Below are 23,756 nucleotides of genomic sequence, written 5' to 3'. Positions count from 1 at the left end.
CAATATGCAAATAACTCAACTTTGCATGCTGAAAATGAGGATGACTTGAAACACCTACTGCTGAAGGTAAAAGACTACAACCCTCAGTATGGACGACACCTGAACATGAAAAAAACAAAAAGTCTCACAACTGGCACCATAAATAACATCATTATAAATGGTGAAGAAATTGGAGTCCTCAGGGATTTCATTCTACTTGGATCATCAGTTAGCGGCCAGGGAAGCAGCAGTGAAGAAATCAAATGACGTATTGTATTGGGCAAATCTGTGGCAAAAGACCTCTTTAAATTTCTAAAGAGCAAAGATGTCACTTTGATGACTAAGGTGCACCTGACCCACGGCATGGTATTTTCAACTGCCTCATATGCATGCAAAAGCTGGACAATGAAAAGTGAATACTGAAAAAGGGCTGACACATTTGAATTGCACTGTTGGTGAAGAATACTGAATACACCATAGACTGCCAGAAAAAGAAACAAATCAGTGTTGGAGGAAGTACAACCAGAATGCTTTTTAGAAGGGAGTTGCTCACTTACTTTGGACAAGTCATCAGAAGGTACCAATCACTGAACAAGGACATCATGTAGGTAATGCAGAGGGTCAGCAAAAAATAGGAAGACCCTCAATGAGATAGACTGGCACAGTGGTGGCAACAATGGACTCAAACATACCAACAATTGTGAAGATGGTACAGTACTGGGCAATGTTTCCTTCTGTTATACATAAGGTCTTTATGAGCTGAGGCAAACTCCATGGCACCTAACAAAAATACGACAGACCAAGAAAGCCTATGTGATAAGATACTTCAAACTGCAAATATTTCCTTTAATACATCAAAAGTTTTAATAATATAAAGAGACAACAATTTAGTGTGGAAAATCAAAGTTTATTTCACAATTTATTAAAACAAGTGTAAGCATTTCCAATTTAATGCTGTCATGCTTCAATACACAAAAAATGAAACATCTGTTATGTAGCCTTCTCACATTTAGAAGCAGCAAACATTGCTCAGAGGCTGTACACAAATTTGTTCACTACTGTGGCCCTGAATAACTCCATTTTTAAAACTGCACATTTCATAGGTATATGTTTTACTACAAATTGTCTATAAAAGCTTCAGCTATCATATACAAATCATGACTTTTGGTACATCACTTGTAGGTGAAGGTTTAATCCAGAATTCTGGAACAGATGCATTTCCTTCCAGAAAATATAGAATAATGCAAAATAAATGTTCAATATTTGTTGAAAATGTTCATACATTCAAACTATTTAAAATTTCAGGCCAATCATAACCAGTTGATGTTCAAAGGGATTAATTGCTTGCTAAAGGCTTTCACATGTTTATGTGGATTTTTCCTGAGATTTCTGATTTCTACTGTGTTTGACTTGCAGGTAAGAGTTTCTGATCATTATGGATGTTGACAAGAGTTCTTTTGTTATGGACTGAATTGTGTCCTGCCAAAATATGTGTTAAAATCGCAGTGGTTAGGAGCTACGGCTGCTAATCTAAAGTTTGGCAGTTAGAAACCACCAGCCACTCCTTGGGAACTCTATGGGCAGTTCTACTCTATCCTATAGGGTCACTGTGAGTCGGATTCAACTCAAGGGCAATGGGTTTCAGTTTTTTATACCTGTAAATATCACTGTTTGGAAACAAGGTTTTTCTTATGCTAATGAGCTCATGTCAGAATATGATGGGTCCTAACCCTGTTTGTTATAAAAACAGCAAAATTAACGCAGACAAAAACAGGGGGAAGACAAACGCAAAAAGGCTGCCAACAAAGAAAACACCTCCCTCTACAGCCATCCCTTGAATTCAGAGTTTTAGTCACCAGGACAGTGAGAAAGCAAATTGTTCTTTACAGCTACCTGCCTGTGGTATTTCTGTTATGGCAGCGCTAGGTAACTAGAACACCTTTCTTGTCGACTTTTTTCTGACGTACAATGAATGGCTGGATTCTCACTTCATTAGAGTCACAGGGTTTCATCCATCCTTACCAGACAGATAACTAAGCAATGTACAGTAACAGCCAAATCTGCAAGAACTAAAGAGAACACAAACTTATTTCTTCACTGAAAAAAAAAAAGGTCAACTACTGAAGATACAAAAGGGAAGAACTGTGGTCAACCCAGTTATGCAAGGACTCTAGCTTCCTTCACTCTGTATTCTGCCACATTAACGGATAACATCCAAAGTTTACCACGGAAATCATCTTCATTTCAACAGGGTCAGAAACGATGTAAGGTTTAAGTTTCCGATGGGCCAGACGTGGATGTGGCATATCCAACTAACGTGCAATAGACAGTTGGAAAAACTAGAATAGCTATGAGCCTAGGAAAAAAGGAAATAGAGGTGAAGAAGTTGCCAGTGTATAAGCTGTGGGTTTCTCCCTTATGTGAATTATCTAATACGTATGACATACCTGCAAACGGTTTCTCTCCTGTGTGAATCTTGTACTCCAAGGGTTGCCTTCCCCCAAAAACTTTTACCACATTTATTGCATGCCTAAGGTTAATCCCGTGTGAGTTCTTTGATGTCTTCTGAGAGTAGAATAATGAGCAAAATTCTTCCCACATTCATTACATTCATAGGGTTTCTCACCTGTGTGAATTTTCTGATGTGCACTGAGATTTTTCTTCTGAGAGAAGGTTTTCCCACATTCATTACATTCATAGGGTTTCTCCCCTGTGTGAATACTCTGATGTGCTCTGAGGCCTGAATACTGGGAGAAAGATCTCCCACATTCATTACATTTGTAGGGTTTCTCGCCTGTGTGAATTTTCTTATGTTCACTGAGGTTTTTCTTCTGGGAGAAGGTTTTTCCACATTCACTACATCCATAGGATTTCTCTCCCGTGTGAATTCTCTGGTGTACTCTGAGATTTGAATTTTGGGCAAAAGCTTTCCCACATTCATTACATTCATAGGGTTTCTCCCCTGTGTGAATTCTCTGGTGTAGCCTGAGACCTGAATTTCGGGAGAATGTTTTCCTACACTCATTGCATTTGTAGGGTTTCTCCCCAGTATGAATTCTCAGATGTGAAATTAGGTACAATTTTAGGGAGAAAGATCTTCCACATTCATTACATTCATAGGGTTTCTCTCCTGTGTGAAGTCTCTGGTGCAGCCTAAGAGTTGCATTTTGGGTAAAAGCTTTCCCACATTCATCACACTCGTAGCGTTTCTCTCCTCTGTGAATTCTCAGGTGTACTCTGAGAGATGTATTTTGGGTAAAAGCTTTCTCACATTCAGGACAATGATAGGGTTTCTCCCCTGTGTGAATTCTCTGATGTGCTCTGAGCTGTGTCTTATGGGAAAAGGTCTTGCAACATTCATTACATTGATAGGGTTTCTCCCCTGTATGAACTGTCTGATGTCTACTGAGGTGTGACTTCTGGGAGAAGGTTTTCACACATTCATTACATTTATAGGGTTTTTCCCCTGTGTGAATTCTGTGATGTGCTCTGAGGCCTGAAATATGGGGAAACACTTTTCCACATTCATTACATTTAAAGAGTTTCTTCTCCGTGACTGTTTTCTGGTGTTCTTTGAGAGCTAACCTCTTGTAAGATTTATTATGTTCATAATGTTTCTCCTTTTTGTGAGTACTCAGATGCACACTGAGGGTTGACTTCTGACAGAAAGTTTTGCCACAATTATTACACTCACAGAGTATGACACCCGTATGCATTCCATGATGTTGAATTAAGTGTGACTTCTGACAAAAGGATTTCCCACATTCCTTACATTCATATGGCTTCTCCCCTGAATGCATCCTCTGATGCTGAGTGATGTGTACTTTCTGGTAAAAGGATTTCCTGTGCTCATTACATTCAAAAGTCTTCTCTCCTGTGTCACTTTGCTGATGACTACTCACGGCTGAGATTTGGGAGAAATTATCAAATTCATCACATTTGCACAGTTTCTCTTCTATGTGAGATTCCTTATGTACCATTAGGTGTAACTTTGGGTAAAAAGAACTCCCGTATTCATTATATTCAAAAGATTTATCTCCAGTTGGTGTTCTCCGATGTACCATGAAAGTTGAGATCTGTCCGAAGTTTTCTTCACACGTACTCCTTTCAAAGGTACTCTGTCCCGTGACACTTCTCTGAGGTTGAGTGAGCTGTGACTTCCTGCTGAAATTATTCCCATTTTCATTACATTCACAGTGTGACAAAGCCACGTGAACTTTATTGTAGTCCATGAAAGTTGACTTCTCACAGGATTTCACACACTGGTTAAGACCAGAGTACTTCTCCACTGTGCTAGTTCTCTTGTGGTCAAACAGAATTGTCTTACCACAGGTTTTACTCAATTTGTCATCCTTACTGGATTTCTCTTCTATGTGAGAACTTTCAGGGGTAATATAGGCAGCCTTATCACAGGAACCTTTCTCAAATTCATTATATTCAAAAGCTTCTTTCAAGATTTGAAACTTCTGATTCTGAGAAAGACCTTCCTCGTAACTGAGACCCTTCACATTTTTATTACATTCATAAAATTCCTCTCCAGCATGAGTTCCCTCATTATTAATACCAAGATGTAATTTTTCACATACGGTAATATAATCAGCCTTCTTTCCTGAAGAATTTCTATCACTCATAATTAATTCAGAAACAATTGGGAAACTAATTCTACATAAGTCGCATTTACAGCGAATTTTTCTTGAAGAAAATGAAGCTGTGCCCGGATTACATGGTTTTTCCAAAATTTTCTCTCCTTGTCTAGTCAATATTTTGTTATTGATGGGTATTACTTCCCACAGATGTTTTTCTTCACTTCCTTTACTCCTCTTGAAATAGACATCTGCTTTGTAATTTTCTAAAATAAAAATAATGGGAACATTATAAATCCTACGTTCCTTATCAAGGGTGGCTTATGGACGCATGTCATATTATGCATTCTATTCTATGGTATCTGATTCTGTTCCCTAAGCCTAAATAATTTTCATACATACCCAAAGAAAAAGACACACATACCCTTGGTTATCCACCTCATTGTTTAAAAAAAAAAAAACTGGTGTAGAAAAAATGGGAGAGGAAATGAGTAGCATTTGGCATTTGGTAAACAGAATTTTAAATACTGAGTAGAGAAAGGGAAAAATAAGGAACAGTGAATAGAGGAATAGAGAGTTTTGTAGTACTGGTTGTATCAGACAACCAGAAAATCAGAGAATGGGATGAATCCAATAAATACTATAAACTTAAGCATGTGGCATAAGAAGATAACTCAGTTTACAATTTTTTTCATGGATATCAGGAGAAGGGTTTGGTATGGTAGACCAAAGTTTAGATCCCTATACTATCTAGAATCTAGAACGCACTAGTAAGATACTCACTAATCTACATGTTTCTGATTCCATATCCTCCTTTACCACTCTACCTACCAACAAACAATTACATTTATAATATCACCAATTTCCTTGTGTCCTCTAGTTCAGACCCTTAATTCTTCCAGCTGTAATTCACAGGAACACAAATATCCAACAGGAAGTTAAAAATTAATGAGAGAAAAGCCATCATTGCAGATAAATTAGATCCACCGCTAGATTTTGGCAAGGGGGTCTTTGGTTTAATCTATCAGAATTGTTCAGTAGTTAACATGATCATTTCATCTTCAGTTTTCGCATGTCAATCTGCTCTTTGACTTTTCCCAAACCAGTGTATTTTTACACAAATAATGTGAGCCTTCTACGTTTGTTTGCCAATTGCTCCCTTCCTCCGTGAGGCATTTCCATAAGCAGTCTGTGCTGATTTTTTTATGGCAAAATGTGAAACAAATTGGCATTGCTTATGAAAATACTTCATGGGGAAAGAGAGTGGCTGGCAAACAAACAGAGCATGCATGTTATTTGTGTAAAAATATGGTAGTCATTCCCCTGAAACAAGAAGACTCCTTAATAGTTACTTTAAGAATCTAAAATATTCTGTTTCCAACTGCTCTTAAGACCTTTGGTAATATCATATATACCCTTTTATCATCAACATGTTCATGTGTGCTTGACTATCGCTACTCTGATGCTATTCACATTCAGCGCTACAATGTGACCCTAAGCTGAAAACCTTTGTTGGTCCTAAATCTACCACAACAAGGATCAGGTAAAGACAGGTAAAGGTCGCCATACTGACAAAATTCTACACTTACTGGATACACGTTAGATGTTTCAGGTACCATGCCAAAAGTACACATTACCATCAGTAGTATTCTGGCCGGGCTTTTTGCTGCATGGAAAGGCACAGTCTCAAAAATAATCCTGTACTCATACTTTTACTCAGTCTGCACTCCTGCCTTGGCCATTCTGGGGTGACGGATGGCTTTTGTGTGGTCTTTCTTGCCATGGTCTTTAACTCCCACCGAAGTGACTGAGTGGGACTGTGCAAACAAGGTAACTGTGGCCCACCGAGGGCATTGGTCAGTGTCGCCACCCCACTAGGCTTCAAAGAGAGCCAATTTCAGAGCAGGAGAAGACCTCACCACCTCCAAGGAAGGAGGGCCAAGAGCAAGAGCGGACCCAGGATCCCTGTGCTGAGAAATTCCTGGAGCCAGGAGACCCGAGAGAGCTGTGACATCGAAGATGGTGGCAAGCAGTGGCAGAGAAATGGCGGCAGGAGTGACCAGCAGAAGACAGCACGGTGGGCTTCCCAGCCCCCAGAGCAAGAAAGCCTTTAGGCAGGAGACTTGCTGGCAGAGGAAGGTGCCTCTGGGCACTTGGTAGAGCTAGGTTTGCTGACCCATGGAGCTAAAACTGAGAGCCTTCTGGCTGAGGCTTACTGGTGGAGTGGGGTGCCTCATGGTATTTATCAACAGAACTAAAAGAGCTTTGTAAGACTTGCCCGAGCAGGGCAGAGGCAGAGGGCCAGAGAGGCCTGCCTGCAGGCACAGTTGGAAAAAAGGTTGCTCTGATGGAAGAATTGTATCCTGAGCATTCCTGATCCTGAAATGTAACCTATTACCTCCCTAATAAACCCCATAATCATGAGTACTGTCTGTGAGTTCTGTGTGACAACTGCAATGAATTATTGAACCCAGCAGAGCAGTAGAGTGCCATGGGAGGGACGGTTGGCGTCAGAACTGGTAAAGATTGCCAAGAGAGGAGGCATGTCTGACCTCCACCTCATTGGAATCAGCCTTGGGCTGTTGATCTTGACTCTCCCTCCCCTTTGTGAAGTTACAGAAGGTCAGATGTTACCCCCATGCCACTTTTACAGCCCTAAACAGAACCTAGATATCTTATAGTACAAGGCATTTTCTCAAACCTTGAAGAAAAACTAAACAAAAAAGCTTATAAAAGCCTTCTCCCATCTTCCTATACACATTTTAAAGTCAAAAAGCTGTTACTACCTATATCATTCATTCATAATTTTTTAAATGAAAAAAGTTACTGTTGAATCAACTCCAACTCATGGCAACCCTGCGTGTGTCAGAGTACAGCTGTGCTCCATAGGGTTTTCAGTGGCTGAGTTTTCAGGAGAGGATCACCAGGCCTTTCTTCCAAGGCACATCTGAGTACACTCAAACCTCCAAGTATTTGGTTAGCAACTGAACATGTTAACCATTTGACCACCCAAGGACTCCCTTTTTAAATGAAAAAATATCATAAATACAGAAAAGTGCATATATAAGCATACAACGTAATGATTTTCAAAACCTGAACAAATCAATGAAACAAGAACCCAGTTAAGGACACAAACGTTTACAAGTGTCCCACAAGCGCTCTTGAGTACCTTTTCACTCACTACCCTCTGACAAAGATAAACACTTATCATGACCTCGTCTTTGTATTTCCTGTAAGTAACTTTATATATATATATGTCTGTTTATGTATCAGATTAGCTGGCAAGATCCGTCAAAGTTTCCAGTGTAGGACTTCCATATCCCAACGGGATGCACTGTTATTATTGTTGTGAGCTGTCAAGTTGACTCCAACTTATAGCAACTATATATGACAGAGTAGAACTGCCCCATAGGGTTTCCTACACTATAATATTTATAGAACAGATCACCAGGTCTTTTCTCCCACTGAACAACTGGTGGGTTCAAATCACCAACCCTTCTGTTAGCAGCCAAATGTTAACTGTTTTACCACGAGGGCTCCTAAGGGGATGCACAACCCTCCCCAAAACAGATGTTCACTCTTACCAACCAGGAAGTTCCATCTGAGCCACAGGGCTCAGGGCTCTTAGCGGCCTCATCACTTGATCATGATAAATTACATCATGACATATGAAGCCTAGTCAACATCAAGCACCCAAGTGGTATAGTATTTATATTTTAAAAAACTGCACTGAGCATAAATCATACTGTTAGCATAAACTGTCTGGTGTGGTTCAATGCCACGAGTATACAGAGACACATAGTAGACCCAACACTACAAGTAGAATGGAGTTGAGCATTTCTGAAAACCACACGCCTAAAACCCAGGGAGGACACAATCCATCCAATAGCTGAATTTAATTATTCTCAATTGCACATGGAATATTCATCAAGATAGACCACATTTTGGCCAATAAAATAATCACTGTCAAAATTCTCAAAATTAAAAGAATAGAAATCATACAAAGAATGTTCCTGAGCCACAACAAGGTTAAACTAAAATTCAACAGCACACCAATACACTGAAATTCCCACGATATTTCAAATTAACCAATGCATTTGTAAAGAAACTACTGGTCAAAAGAAAATTTCAAGAGAAATTAAACATTTTTAAAACTGAATGCAAATTAACACAGTACACATGGAGACTGTGGCACGCTGCTAAAGCTGTGCCCAGCAGAAAACATATAAATGCTCACGTCAGAAAAAAGGAAAGATCCAAATCAGTAATAAGATCAGAAACTAGAGAAAGCAGAACAAACTAAACCTAAAATAAACAGAAGGAAAGAAATGATAAATATTTGACCAAAAATATATGGAACTGAAAACAGAAAAATGGACAAAAATCAATGAAACCAACATTGGTTCTTTGAAAAGATTAAAAAAAAAGATAAACTCCTAGACATATTGACCAAGAAAAAAAAGAGAAAAGAAATAAATTATCAGTATCAACAACACAAGAGGACATAACTACTGATACAACAGTCATTAAAGACATACATAATAAGGGAATATTACAAACAACTCTATGCCCAATAATTTGAAAATTTAGATGAAGTGGGCCAATGTTTCAAAAGACAGAAGCTATCAAACTCATCCAAGAAGAACAAGAACATTTTCCATCTTGTCTCCTTTGACTTCATGGTGAACTTCCGTCTGTCACAGTAAAACCGTGGGTGTTTTTTTCAGAAACAGATCACCAGGAGTTTCTCCCAAGGCACCCCTGGTTAGACCTTTGGGACAGCAGCTAAGCAAGTTAACTGTTTGCACCACCCAGGGACTTACATGACCTAAATGAATGTATATTTGTTTTAAATATTGAATACATAGATAAAAGCCTTCCAAAAAGAAGGTGACAGGTCCAAGTGATTTTATTAGCGAATACAACCAAACATTCTCCACAATCTCTTCTGCAAAACAGAAGATAAGGGAATATTTCTAAGATCATTTTATAAGGCCTATATTACCCTCATTTACCAGAAAAATGACAGTTCAAGGGAGGCTGTAGACCAATACCCCTCATGAATGTAAACATAAACATCCTCATGAAAATAACAGCAAATCAAAATCAGCAATTTATAAAAATAACATGTCACAACCCAGTAGAGTCCATCCCAGAATGCAAGGCTGTCTCAACATTCAAAAGTCAATCAATGTAACCCACCATATTATAAGTCCAAAGAATGAAAACCACATGGTCACATTAACTGATACAGAAAAACCATCTGACAAAGCTGAGCATCCATTCAATGTAAAAATCTCACCAGAACTGAAAGAGAAGGCAACTACCTTAACCTAATGAAGGGCATCTATAAAAAATGTACAGTTAACATCACAATTAAGGGTGACAAACTGAATGCTTTTCCCTTACTACAGGAAAAGAACAAGGATATTCTCTGCTGCCACTTCTACTCAACATCACAGAGGTAGTCTCTCCACATCTCTCATTTTGTTATATAAAACCTAGAAGCTTAATAATCAAATGAACACCCACATCACCACCAGTTTAAGATCATTAGCAACACACGTAAAACTACCTAAATACTCCTCACCTATCCAGTCTCCTGCCTCCCCTCTCACACCCAGATGCATTTCTACTATTGTGCAGTGACGGGCTGACTCAGCAGTCTTGGGTATTCAAACTCTCACCCGTTCAAAAGAGAAGGCTGTCCCTTGACCTGGCCTGGGAGATCACCTCTAAGCCCTTGGAATATCCTGCTTGATAGGAGTGTCTCTGTATACCTGTGTCCTTGAACCACATCAGACAGTTTATGGTAACAATGTGATTTATACTGAACAAATTTTTTATTAATATAAATGAAATTACAAATTTACCTCTAATCACAACTTTAGCTATATCCATAAATTTCTAACATTGTTGCTGTTGGGTACCGTCAAGTTGATTCAAACTCATATCGACCCCACGTGATAGCAGAATTGCCCCCAAGGGGTTTTCTAGGATACAATCGTTACAGGAGCAGATCACCACGTCTTTCTCTCGCAGAGCCATGCGGTGGGTGTGAACCGTTAACCTTTCCAATTAGCAGCTGAGAACTTAACCACTGTGCTACCAGGGCTCCTTAAATTTCTAATACACATGGTTATTGTTTTCATCATTTCACAAATGTTCTGCAATATTGGATATGATTTTAATTTTTATCCACATTATTGAGATAATTTCTAAAATTTCCATGTGGAAGAGATTTTTATTTACCTATTTTATTATGAATTTCTAGATTTGTCAAACTGTGACCAGAGAATAGTACTTGTGATAATTCTGATTTGTTGAACTTATTAGCTTTCTTTTTGGACTAATACTGTATTTTTACTTTATTTAGGTTATTCCGTGGGCACTGGAAAAGTGTCCTTGTTTTCAGCATACACAAATATACACATAATGTATGGTTCATATTAATATAAATGTTATTTATTTGTCTCTATATCACCAACAACTAACAACAATATCCATACTTATTGAATGTCCACTGTACCTGCTATGTAATCAGATGAGGACATTCTGATCTCCTAGTTCTAATGATTTTTATCTTCTAGTTATATATATAGCTCCTGTATTTTTTTTGTCTTATGAACATCAATACTAGGTTATTTGGTGCACAGATATTCAAAATGTTTATAGGTTCACTTTAAATTGTGCTCTTTAGCTTGAAGTGCCTTCCTTCTTTTAATGAATGTATTTCCCAAACTGAAACCTCAAAGATACTTAGATTATGAAACCCTAAATGACTTTGTTTGTATTGATGTAACAATTTACAATTCTTTCATTGCACCCTTTCTAAGTTACTTATTGAAGGATTTCCTTTTCATTAAATTCAATCGGTTTGATCCAATCATTTACATTTTTGACTGGCAGGCATGCTTATCTAAACTATGCCAATTTTTATATTATGCTGTTTATAGAGCTTCATAAATATATTTCAGTAAGTATGTTTTACTTCTCATAACTAAAATGATTTTATTCCTGCTCTTGGGAGTATACGTAAAACTACTTTTTGAAATTCATAAAATTGTCTATCAGTTTTGGCAATAACTAGATATTGCCTCCTATAAGGAATAACGATATTAGTACAGTGAAACTTGTGAAAGCCAGAACTCCACGGGATTGCCTTGTTTTTCCAGGTCTCACAAGTTTTCCACTTTCAATGGGTACAATCTTATCACTTTTCTACTGCTCGTTTTAGTGGAAAATATTTGAGTTTTCCTTCTCTGACAGGTTTCTGCCTTAGAGTTTCCAGCTTTTGCAGCTTCTACTGTGTATTTCTTCCCTACCTTTACCTCCTCCACTCACAATTTGTGCTGACTTTATAATGTGTTATTTGGATCTTAGACTATTAAATAAACTTGTAACTCTATTACTTGATTTGTCAGATTTAAAAACTATGTTTGGAACATCAGCTTTTACAGATGAAAAACTCATCATGCTTATCTTCCTTCCTCCATGTTACAATGTCCCCTTCTATAATTTCTCAGACACAACCTTTCTAAACTCACAAAAGCACTGTGCCTCTTAAAAAGTTTCTGAAAAAGTTTTCAAAAGATTTTTACCCTAAGGTCTAACTGTTCCAGAATTCCTTCTGCCAGGGTTCAGAAACTCACCCAGGTAGCTATGGTTTGGGGATTCTTCTTCTAAGGACCAAGGCTCTTCTCCTTGTTCCAATTTGAAGATCACCTCTGGTTTGGTAATGCAATATCCTGTAAACAGGGAAAAACTGAGAGTTTAGACCACACGAAGGCAAAAGAATATGCCTCCAAGAAAGGCAAAATGAAAGTGCTGATTTGAATTTGTCAGTGGGGCAATGACAACAGGAATGTCGTTTCTGTTGCTCAAAATGGTTCAGTACCTTAGACCCCTAAATCCAAACACTGATTAATGTTAAGTTTTATGAAGAGTTTAAAAAAATGAAATGCATTCTAAATGGAATCCCACGGTGAGGTCTGCTCACCCACTGAGACGAGGTGGCTGTAGTTCTCCAGCATCACGTCTCTGTACAGGGTCCTCTGAGCGGGGCCCATGTGCTGCCACTCCTCCTGGGTCAGCTCCACAGCCACGTCCTTGAATGACACCGATGCCTGTAACAGCACATCTCTGATCAATCTGAGGGGTCCAGAAACAGGTGTCATGGAAAACATATGTGGGATCTAATTCTTATCACGTTCACTCCTAAAGTTGTAAAACAAATGACTATAAAAAGATGTCCATTTTGGGTCCAATTTTATGTTATCCTTTGGGATTACTCAAGTAGTTAGAGGTTGAAGTTACCATAAATCATTATGTATATATTTATGAATTACAGATGTTTTAAGAGGTAAAATGTTACTAAACAGACCTCCTACAACTTTTTCCGTATCCCAATAGATTGTTCCAGTATATCTAGAGTATTCACATTCTCCTTTAAGATCACCACGGTAACAGTGGGGAGACAAAGAAGAAAACACATGTAAGCTCTGGAGACACTATTACTGGATTCGTATTCTTGAAGGAATGCTCTAGAAGGGTGAAAAAAAGCTTAAAAGGTACTGAGAACCAAAGACAGCAGTATAACAGATTAAGTTCTTCATTAGTGTAACTGCAACGCACAAAGGAAGAGGACACTCATCCTATACCAGATGCATCGACAGAACTTGCTCACTAGTTTCTTGTTGCTGGGAGGGCAGTCTGCCTTTACAAGTCCCATCCAGGACAACTCAGTTGCAGCCTTGGTCTCAGAGCACTCTCTGATAACGAGGCTGGGAACTGAGTCTCACTCTCTTTCCTATTTTATTCTCCTTGTCAGAGAAGCCTTCCTTCTGGTTCTGAGCTCACAGTAATTTTCTCTGTCTCCATGACCATCGTTAACTAATCTTGTAACTAAAACCAAAAATCAGACCTGTTGCCGGGTCAATTCCAATTCACAGCAACCCTATCGGACAGAGTAGAACTGCCTCATATAGTTTCTAAGGCTGTAATCTTTATAGAAGCAGACTGCCATATCTTTCTTTCGCGGAGCAGCTGATAGATTCGAACCACTCACTGACCTTTCAGTTAGCAGCTGAGTGCTTAATCACTGTACCACCAGGGCTCCTTCATCTAGAAGGAAAGAAATGTTCTTCTGGTTATGAAGTCTTGCATCTAAACAAGACAAAGGCAAGGCCAGGTGCACCTGAACAAAGGCACTTCATCTTACCTCCGCTCCCCTTGCTTCCCTGTAGTGCAGGACATATGCCCCTCCAGTTTATCTATATAAGTCCCAGGCCTCTTTGTTCTCTCACCCATGGTGCACTGAGAGGCATGCACGGAAGTGACAAAAATATCCCACCATTAGACAGGAGCCTTTTGGAATAACCTGGCTCTTGATAAACCCTGCTCCGTTTATTACCATCCTGATTACTGTTACAAAAGCCTGTGACAACGCCACGAGTAGCGTATTATCCACTCTGATCCAAACAGCCTTGCACCATTTCATCTGATTTGTCTCACTCAGTTCGTTGCACTTGGGCAACTAAATATTCTAGCTGCATTGCTGTTATTGTTGTCAGGAGTCATTGAGTTGATTTTCAACTCATAGCAACCCAACGTGACAGAGGAGAACTGCCCTATACGGGTCTGCAGGTTGTCATCTTTACAGAAGCAGATGACCAGGTCTTTCTGCTGCAAAGCTGCTGGGTTGGTGTTACATTCTGATAGTGTAGTCGCACCACCAACCCTTCAATTAGAGGCCATGTGCTTAACCGCTGCACCACCAGGGCTCCTCTCTATCTGCACTAGCGGCTAGACAACTTTCCATGCCATGTGAAATACAGAAATCAGAAGAAGAAAATATCAGACTGAGGCACATCATATTCATGTAGCTACTGAAGGGTCTGTGGAACACAAAGGGAGCACTGTCCCTGAAACAGGTGGACACATGATTTTACAGCACAGAAGGAAAGTGCAGGATGGAGACACGCGTTCAGTAGTCATTAGCAAGTTAGGTCACGACCAAAGTCATCAGGGGCAAGAAGGCATCCCAAAGTCTATACAGATTAAGGAAAGAAAGTACCATGAGGAAATGCCAGTCCTAAAGAGGCTGGCTGAAAAATAGAATATCATGGCTCAGAAGAAATTTTCAAAACAGTAAAACAAAACCTGGAGAGGGTAGAGTCTTGGAAATTAAGTTAAAAAAAAAAAAAAGCCTCTTCCTATTCAAGCCAACAAACTGACATACACATTTACCTCCTTTGCCTGCAAACATATCATCAGAAGCAGTGTAACATCTACAATAAATGTAGAAAAATAGTGCAATAAGGGGGAGGAGTACCATCAAAAAGCCAGACATTTCCAGTAATTTCTGAAAAATACATAGTTGAACAACCAGACAGGAAAAACCAAGGACTTATTTCCTAAAACTTAATATAGGAACAAAAGACTGAAGGAGCAGGATTCCTAAAGTCAAAATGATCTTCCAGTTCAAACTCAACAAAAGCTGGTACTTAAGAGTGGGCAGTAGGTGAATGAATGGCAGAACAATTAACCAGAGTGTCCTGGGTGCTCCCCATTGTGTAAATACTAGAAAAGCCTGGAGGAAGAGTTGATGGAAAGAGATCTCCCCACGGAATGGCAGAATTGCTTTAAGATCTTGGCTGTATGGATGCAGCCAAAGAAGGAAGAAGAGACCTATTCCTTGGTATTTCATTTTGACAATGTTTTAGTTTCTTAGAACTGCTGTAACAGAAATACCACAAGTGGGTGCCTTCAAAGAAAAGACATTTATTTTCTCATTTTGGGGGGCCAGAAGTATGAATTCAGGGTGCTGGCTCTAGGGGAAGGCTCTCTCTTTGCCCACTCTGAGGGACGATCCTTTTCTCAGTTTCACTAGTGCTCTTGGTCTTCTCAGTGTTCCTTGGTAATCTCCACCTGGCATCTATCTTTCCCTCATTTCTTCTTACTTGCTTCTGTGCCTAATCTGCTCCCTATATATCTCAAGCGAATGGTTAAGAAACACGGTACAGAGAGGCAGAGCCAAGATGGTGGAATAGACAGACACTTCCAGCAAGCCCTCTTACAACAAACACCCGAAAAAACAAGTGAAACAAGTATATTTATGACAAGCTAGGAGCCCTGAATATCAAAGGCAAGGTTAGAAAATGAACTGAGGGGCAGGGGGAAGAAGAGGCAGTTCAGAAGTGGAGAGGAGTTACCGGACCTAAATTACTGGGAGCCCTCAGGCACTATTCCAGGGAGCTGCTGTGGCGGGTTGATACTAGTGTTCGGCAGCAGTTTCCTCAGGGAGAAGCAGCCAGCCATACAGCCTACTCACACCTCCGGAACCAGAGAAGAATGGCGCTCTTGGCAAAAACTAAGTGCTTGCACATATTTTACTGCTCCCCCCACCCACAAGCCAGCTTCAGCAGCAGTTGATTTCCCTGGGCCTGAGATAGGCCCTGCTGAGTGCCTAGAGCCATCCTCCAGGCCCTGGAGAAGCAATAAATTCGCAATTGGGGGAAAAGATAATTTGCCAGCTCCATTAACCGTGGAACTTAGGACAGGAGCGGCCCCTGTCCAGGCATAAATGGTCCGTTGACTTTGAGTACCATTCCCCCATATATGGACCTGTGTGGGCCTATTTCAGGAGAATAGGCCCTTGTTGCAGACTACAACTGTTTCACCTGTGCGATAGAGAGATGGGTGTTTGATGTTTGACACCACTTTGCCTATTGAATAGGGTCCTCACCTACCACATCAGGGGCCCAAGGACTGGTGGCTTCACTCAGGTCACCCGGCCACCCGCAACAGGAGTCCAAGGACAACTGGTACCTCCCAGTCCTTACAACCAAAAACACTGGGCGCCCATGGTCCGTCTGCAGAACCCACCCACCTGTATGCTCTAGGAAACAGGGATACGCTTTCCTCAGAGACATGTGCGGGACGATTCTCAGCCCCCTGACTTGTTCAGAGCATGACCAACTGTTGCAATCAGATACCGGCACTTGCACCAATCACCCTGCCCCTTTAAGACTGTAGGACAGAGCCTGTGCCACACACTTGATAACCAGCTATGTGGACACCTGAGTTGAATTATACAAGAAAAGTGAATGGACTCCCAGAATGATATACCTGATAACAGCTCTAGCCAGCTGGGGACAGGATGTCAGAGCTCCAAAGGTGAAAATAATCAAGCTAGCTCACTCAAGCAACCCATCTGGGCATATCAAAACAAAACAAAGCAAGAAGCTACAATACAGTAAGCAAACATAAAATAAACTAATAACTTATAGACGGCTCGGAGACAACAATCAATATCAAGTCACTTAAAGAAACAGACCATGATCACCTCAACAAGCTCTCAGAACAAAGAATCCAGGGATCCTCTAAATGAAAGTGCATATCTGGAATTACCAGAGGCAGAAAACAAAAGGCTAATATACAGAACTCTTCAAGATATCAGGAAGGAATCAGGTAATATGCAGAACAAGCCAAGGAAGACACAGATAAAGCAGTTGAATAAATTAAAAAGGTTATTCAGGAACATAATGAAAAATTTAATAAGCTGTAAAAATCCACAGACAGAGAGCAATTAGAAATTCAGGAGATTAACAATAAAATTACAGAATTAGACAACTCAATAAAAAGTCAGAGGAGTAGAACTGAGCAAATGGAAGGCAAAATTTGAGAACCTGAAGATAAAGCACTTGGCACTAATATATTTGAAGAAAAATCAGATAAAAGAATTTTAAAAAATGAAGAAATCTCAAGAATCATGTGGGACTCTATCAAGAGAAATAACCTACAGGTAATTGGAGTTCCAGAACAGGGAAGGACAACAGAAAATACAGAGAGAATTCTTGAAGATTTGTTGGCAGAAAACTTCCCTGATATCGTGAAAGACGAGAAGGTATCTATCCAAGATGCTCATCGAACTCCACATAAGGTGGATGTTAAAAGAAAGTCACCAAGACATATTATAATCAAACTTGCCAAAACCAAAGATAAAGAGAGAATTTTAAGAGCAGCTAGGAATAAATGAAAAGTCACCTACAAAGGAGAGTCAATAAGAATAAGCTTGGACTACTTGACAGAAACCATGCAGGCATGAAGGCAATGAGATGACATACAAAAAAACGAAGGAAAAAAATTGCCAGCCAAGAATCATATATCCAGCAAAAATGTCTCTCAAACATGCAGGTGAAATTAGGACATTTCCAGATAAACAGAAGTTTAGGGAATTCGTAAAACCAAAGCGAAACTGCAAGAAATACTGAAGGGAGTTCTTTGGTTAGAAAATAAATAATATCGGGTATCAACCCAAGACTAGAACACTGGGCTGAGCAATCAGGTATCAATCCAGAGAGGGAAATCACAAAAATAATTCAAGAGAAAAAAATGCTGAAAACAGGGAAACAGTGATGTTAGAATGTAAAACATTAAAACAATAAAGACGGACTAAGAAATGGCGTCACAGATCTTTCATATGGAGAAGAAGACAAGGCGATACAAAGAAATAAAAGTTAGGTTTAAATTTAGAAAAATAGGGGTAAATAATAAGGTAACCACAAAGGAGACAAACTATCCTACCCATCAATATAAAATACAAGAAAAAAACAGACATTCAGCAGAAATAAAATCAACAACGAATATGAGGAAAAACCAATATAGAATCTACTCAGCACAAAAAATTAAGTGTGAAAAAGAAACTGTCAACACACAAAAAAAGACATCAAAATGACAGCACCAAGTTCATACCTATGCATAACTGTGCTGAATGTAAACGGACTAAACGCATCAATAAAGAGGTAGGGAGTGGCAGAATGCATTAAAAAACACGATATGTCTATATGCTGCCTAAAAGAGACATACCTTAGACTTAGAGACACAACAAACTGAAAAGGATGGAAAAAAATATATCAAGCAAACAACAATCAAAAAACAGCAGGAGTGCCAATACTAATTTGACAAAATAGACTTTAAAGTTAAATTCTTCATAAAGGATAAGGACACTATATAATAATTAAAGGGACAATATATCAAGAAGACATAACCATATTAAATATTTATGCACCCAATGACAGGGTTGTAAGATACAACTCTATCAGCATTGAGAAAAGTGAGATAGCTCCACAATAATAGTAGAAGACTTCAACACACCACTTTCAGTGAAGGACAGAAATACAGAAAGAAGCTCAATAAACACATGGAAGACCTAAATGCCACCACCAACTAACTTGACCTCGTAGACATATACAGAACACTCCACCCAACACCAACCAAGTGTACTTTCTTTTCTAGTGCACATGGAACATTCTCTACAATAGACCACATATTAGGTCATAAAGCAAGCCTTAGCAGAATCCAAAACATTGAAATATTACAAAGCACCTTCTCTGACCATAAGGACATAAAAGTAGACATCAATAAGAGAAAAAGCAGGGGAAAAAAATCAAACACTTGGAAACTGAACACTACCCTGCTCAAAAAAGACTGGGTTATAGAAGACATTAAGGACCGAATAAAGAAATTCATTGAATCCAATGAGAATGAAAACACTTCCTATCAGAACCTTTGGGACACAGCTAAAGCAGTGCTCAGAGGTCAATTTATACCAATAAATGCACACATACAAAAAAGAAGAAAGGGCCGAAATCAAAGAATTATCCCCACAACTTGAACAAATACAGAAAGCAACAAAAGAAACCCTCAGGCACCAGAAGAAAACAAATAATAAAAATTAGAGCAGAGCTAAATGAAATAAAAACAGAAAAATAATTGAAAGAATTAATAAGACCAAAGCTGGTTTTTTGAAAACAATCAAAAAAATTGATAAACCACTGGTCAAACAGACAAAAAAGAAAAACAGGAGAGGAAGCAAATAACCAGAATAAGAAATGAGATGGGTGATATTACAATAGACCCAACTGAAATTAAAAGAATCATATCAGATTACTATGAAAAATTGCACTTTAACAAATATGAAAACCTAGAAGAAATGGATAAATTCCTAGAAACATACTACCTACCTAAACTAACACAAACAGAGGTAGAACAACTAAGTAGATCCATAACAAAAGAACAGACTGAAAAGGTAATCAAAAAACTCCCAACAAAAAAAAGCCCTGACCCGGATGGCTTCACTGCAGAGTTCTACCAAACTTTCAGAGAAGAGTTAACACCACTACTACTAAAGCTATCTCAGAGCACAGAAAAGGATGGAATACTCCCGAACTCATTCTATGAAGCCAGCATATCCCTGATACCAAAATCAGGTAAAGACCCCACAACAAAAGAAAATTACAGACCTATATCCCTGATGAACACAGATGCAAAAATCCTCAACAAAATTCTAACTAATAGAATTCAACATATCAAAAAAAATAATTCACCATGACCAACTGGGATTCATACCAGGTATGTAGGGACAGTTCAACATTAGAAAAACAATTAATGCAATCCATCATATAAATAAAACAAAGAACAAGAATCACATGATTTTATCAACTGATACATAAAAGGCATTTGACAAAGCTCAATGCCCATTCATGATAAAAACTCTCAGCAAAATAGGAATAGAAGGAAAATTCCTCAACATAATAAAGGGCATTCCTACAAAGCCACTAGCCGACATCACCCTAAATGGAGAGAGCCAGGAAGTATTCCCATTGAGATCGGGAACCAGACAAGGATGCCCTTTATCACAACTCTTATTCAACATTGTGCTGGAGGTCCTAGCCAGAGCAATCAGGCTAGACAAAGAAATAAAGGCATCTAGATTGGCTAGGAAGAAGTCAAAGTATCTCTATTTGCAGATGACGTGATCTTATACACAGAAAACCCTAAGGAAACCTCAAGTAACCTACTGCAACTAAGAGTTTAGCAGAGTATCAGGATACAAGATAAACATAAAAAATCAGCTGGATTCCTCTACACCAACAAAAAGAACATCGAAGAGGAAATCACCAAATCAATACCATTTACAGTAGCCCCCAAGAAGATAAAATACTTAGGAATAAATCTTACCAGAGATGTAAAAGACTTATACAAAGAAAACTAAAGAACACTTCTGCAAGAAACCAAAAGAGACTTACATAAGTGGAAAAACATACCTTGCTCACAGATAGGAAGAGTTAACATTGTAAAAATGTCTATTCTACTAAAAGCGATCTACAGATCTAATGCAATTCCGATCCAAATTCCAACAACATTCTTTACTGAGATGGAGAAACAAATCATCAACTTCATATGAAAGGGAAAGAAGCTCCGGATAAGCAAAGCATTACCGAAAAAGAAGAACAAAGTGGGAGGCATTACTCTACCTGATTTTAGAACCTATTATACTGCCACAGTACTCAAAACCATCTGGTCAGAGGCAGGGCCAAGATGGCTGACTAGGTAGACACTACCTCAGATCCCTCTTGCAACAAAGACTTGGAAAAACAAGTGAATAGATCACATACATAACAATCTACGAACCCTGAACAACAAACACAGATTTAAAGAGTTGACCTGAATGACAGAGACGGAGAACGAACAAATACGGGGAAGCAGCGACTGTTTTCGGAGCCTGGAGCCAGGGTCCCAGTCAGGTAACCTTGGCACCGGGCTTAGGACTGGGCCCAGGAGAGCTGAACACAAAATCTTGTGACGGCGCAAACAAGGGGCACAGCCCTACCCCCGTGAACTGACCTCGGGAGGGGAACCAGCCAGTCCGCGGGCGGCGTGGCGACACAGATGGTGGCAGAAGTCCCCGTGAGGCAGTGACTGGTTTTGGAGCTGGGAGTGAAGCGTCCCAGCTGGGGAGCCTTGGCGCCGGGCTTTGGACTGGGCGCAGGGGAGCTGAACACGGCATCTACTCACGGCACAAACATGGGGTGCAGCCCTACTCCCCTAAACTAACCCCGGGAGGGGGCCCAGCCAGTCCACAGAGGCGGCGCGGCGACGGGGCTGGCGGGACGAGAAGGCCCTGGGAGGCAGTGACTGGTTTTGGAGCCGGGAGTGCAGCGTCCCAGCAGGGGAACCTTGACGCTGGGCTTTGGACTAGCAGCGGAGGATCTGAGCGCGGCTTTAGCGGGCCAGATCCTCAGGGGCAATCTCCACACAGCCAGCACACAGAGGCGACAGATAAAATAGTCATCCCAAGCAAGATAAGCAACTTTGGCTACATTCCGGGGTGCTACTCTCCTGTTTTTCTGAACCACCCCCCCCCTTCCCAGGCGGCTTCGTTAACATTGGAATTTCCTGAGCCAGAGGGAGAACGGCTCCGGCTCCGCCGCTGTTTTGCTTTTCCCTTTTTTTTTTTTTGGTCTTTTCCTAACCCATTCTTCCGGCCTGAGAGAAGCAACCACAAAAAACCCAGAGACCAAAAATCCTTCCCTAATTGGACTAAAAACACAGAACCAGCTCCAGCCAAGCATATATGATCCAAATCTTGGGCTTTCATCCTTACAGGGAACAAGGTGGCAGTTATAATCCAAAGGCAGTTCTCATAGGGATCTGACTGCACTTTTTTTAGCGGATTTACTGAAAAGTTTCCCAGGTCTGATATCTCTGCTTATTCAGCAGAACCCTAACTGACCCACAACAGGGAACTGAGGGCTGAAGCTCCCCCCAGACCACCTAGCCTCTTGCCTTAGGGGTTTAAGGAGGGTGACACCTACCAATCAGTAGAGGTACTTGCACTGGGGGCCTAAGGTACAGCTGCAGTGCCCTCCCACCAAGGTGCTATAGGAATAGAGACACACCTACCTCACTGACACTTGGGGGAACCTGTCAGCATCTGCCCCCCCGGAGGGTGAACCCCAGCTACTAATACAATCTGGTGCACACAAGTATCACCACTACTCGAGGTGGATAGGTGTTAGGGTGCAGCACACACTTGATGACCCAAAATCAAATTCTACTCAAAAATAGTGAATACACTCAGGCATATATATCTGGCAACAACCCAAACCAGCTGGTAACAGGTCATAAGTAAGTTAAGGGCTACAACAAACAACACAGCACGAGCTAGTAGCCCATCCACGTATATTGAAAGAAAACAAAACAAGATAAGACTCAGTGAGCAATTATACAATAAACCACTACTATATCTTTTTTTTTTTTTTACATCTTAGTGATGGCTCGGAGACAGCAGTCGATATCAAACCACATAAAGAAGCAGACCATGACAGCTTCTACAACCCTCCAAACAAAAGAATCAAAATCTTTCCAAAATGAAGATACAATCCTGGAATTATCAGATACAGAATATAAAAAACTAATTTACAGAATGCTTCAAGACATCATGGATGACCTCAGAAATGAAATAAGGCAAACCGCAGAAAAAGCCAAGGAACACACTGATAAAACTGTTGAAGAACTCAAAAAGATTATTCAAGAACATACTGGAAAAATTAATAAGTTGCAAGAATCCATAGAGAGACAGCATGCAGAAATCCAAAAGATTAACAATAAAATTACAGAATTAGACAACATAATAGGAAGTCAGAGAAGCAGACTCAAGCAATTGGAATGCAGACTGGGAAATCTGGAGGACCGGGGATTTAACACCAACATAGCTGAAAAAAAATCAGATAAAAGAATTAAAAAAATGAAGAAACCCTAAGAATCATGTGGGACTCTATCAAGAAGGATAACTTGCGTGTGATTGGAGTCCCAGAACAGGGAGGGAGGACAGAAAACACAGAGAAAATACTTGAAGATCTGCTGACAGAAAACTTCCCTGACATCATGAAAGATGAAAGGATGTCTATCCAAGATGCTCATCGAACCCCATTTAAGATTGATCCAAAAAGAAAAACACCAAGACATATTATCATCAAAATTGCCAAAACCAAAGATAAAGAGAAAATTTTAAAAGCAGCCAGGGAGAAAAGAAAGGTCTCCTTCAAGGGAGAATCAAGAAGAATAAGTTCAGACTACTCAGCAGGAACCATGCAGGCGAGAAGGCAATGGGATGACATATACAGAGCACTGAAGGAGAAAAACTGCCAGCCAAGGATCATATGTCCAGCAAAAGTCTCTCTGAAATATGAAGGCGAAATTAAAATATTTACAGATAAACACAAGCTTAGAGAATTTGCAAAAACCAAACCAAAGCTACAAGAAACACTAAAGGAAATTGTTTGGTCAGAAAACCAATAATATCAGATACCAGCACAACACAAGGTCACAAAACAGAACATCCTGATA

The 23,756-nt window shown here is 39.8% G+C and overlaps 1 protein-coding gene across 1 annotated transcript in view; it reads right to left on the bottom strand.

Annotated features, from left to right (window-relative positions):
* Positions 1-854: 854 nt before the first annotated feature.
* LOC126082355 (zinc finger protein 658-like) overlaps positions 855-23,756 on the bottom strand; it is a 175,732-nt gene continuing 152,830 nt past the window's right edge. Inside the window, 4 exon segments of the mRNA XM_049894857.1 lie at positions 855-2,464; positions 2,466-2,516; positions 2,518-4,828; positions 12,215-12,310. Of these exon segments, the coding sequence (XP_049750814.1) occupies positions 2,251-2,464; positions 2,466-2,516; positions 2,518-4,828; positions 12,215-12,310 (2,672 nt within the window). The 3' untranslated portion in view covers positions 855-2,250.

Source organism: Elephas maximus, chromosome 9 (assembly GCF_024166365.1).
Source record: "Elephas maximus indicus isolate mEleMax1 chromosome 9, mEleMax1 primary haplotype, whole genome shotgun sequence".
Lineage (NCBI taxonomy): Eukaryota > Metazoa > Chordata > Mammalia > Proboscidea > Elephantidae > Elephas > Elephas maximus.
The sequence above is the reverse complement of the archived record's forward strand: the minus strand, read 5'-3'. Positions and strand labels throughout refer to the sequence as shown.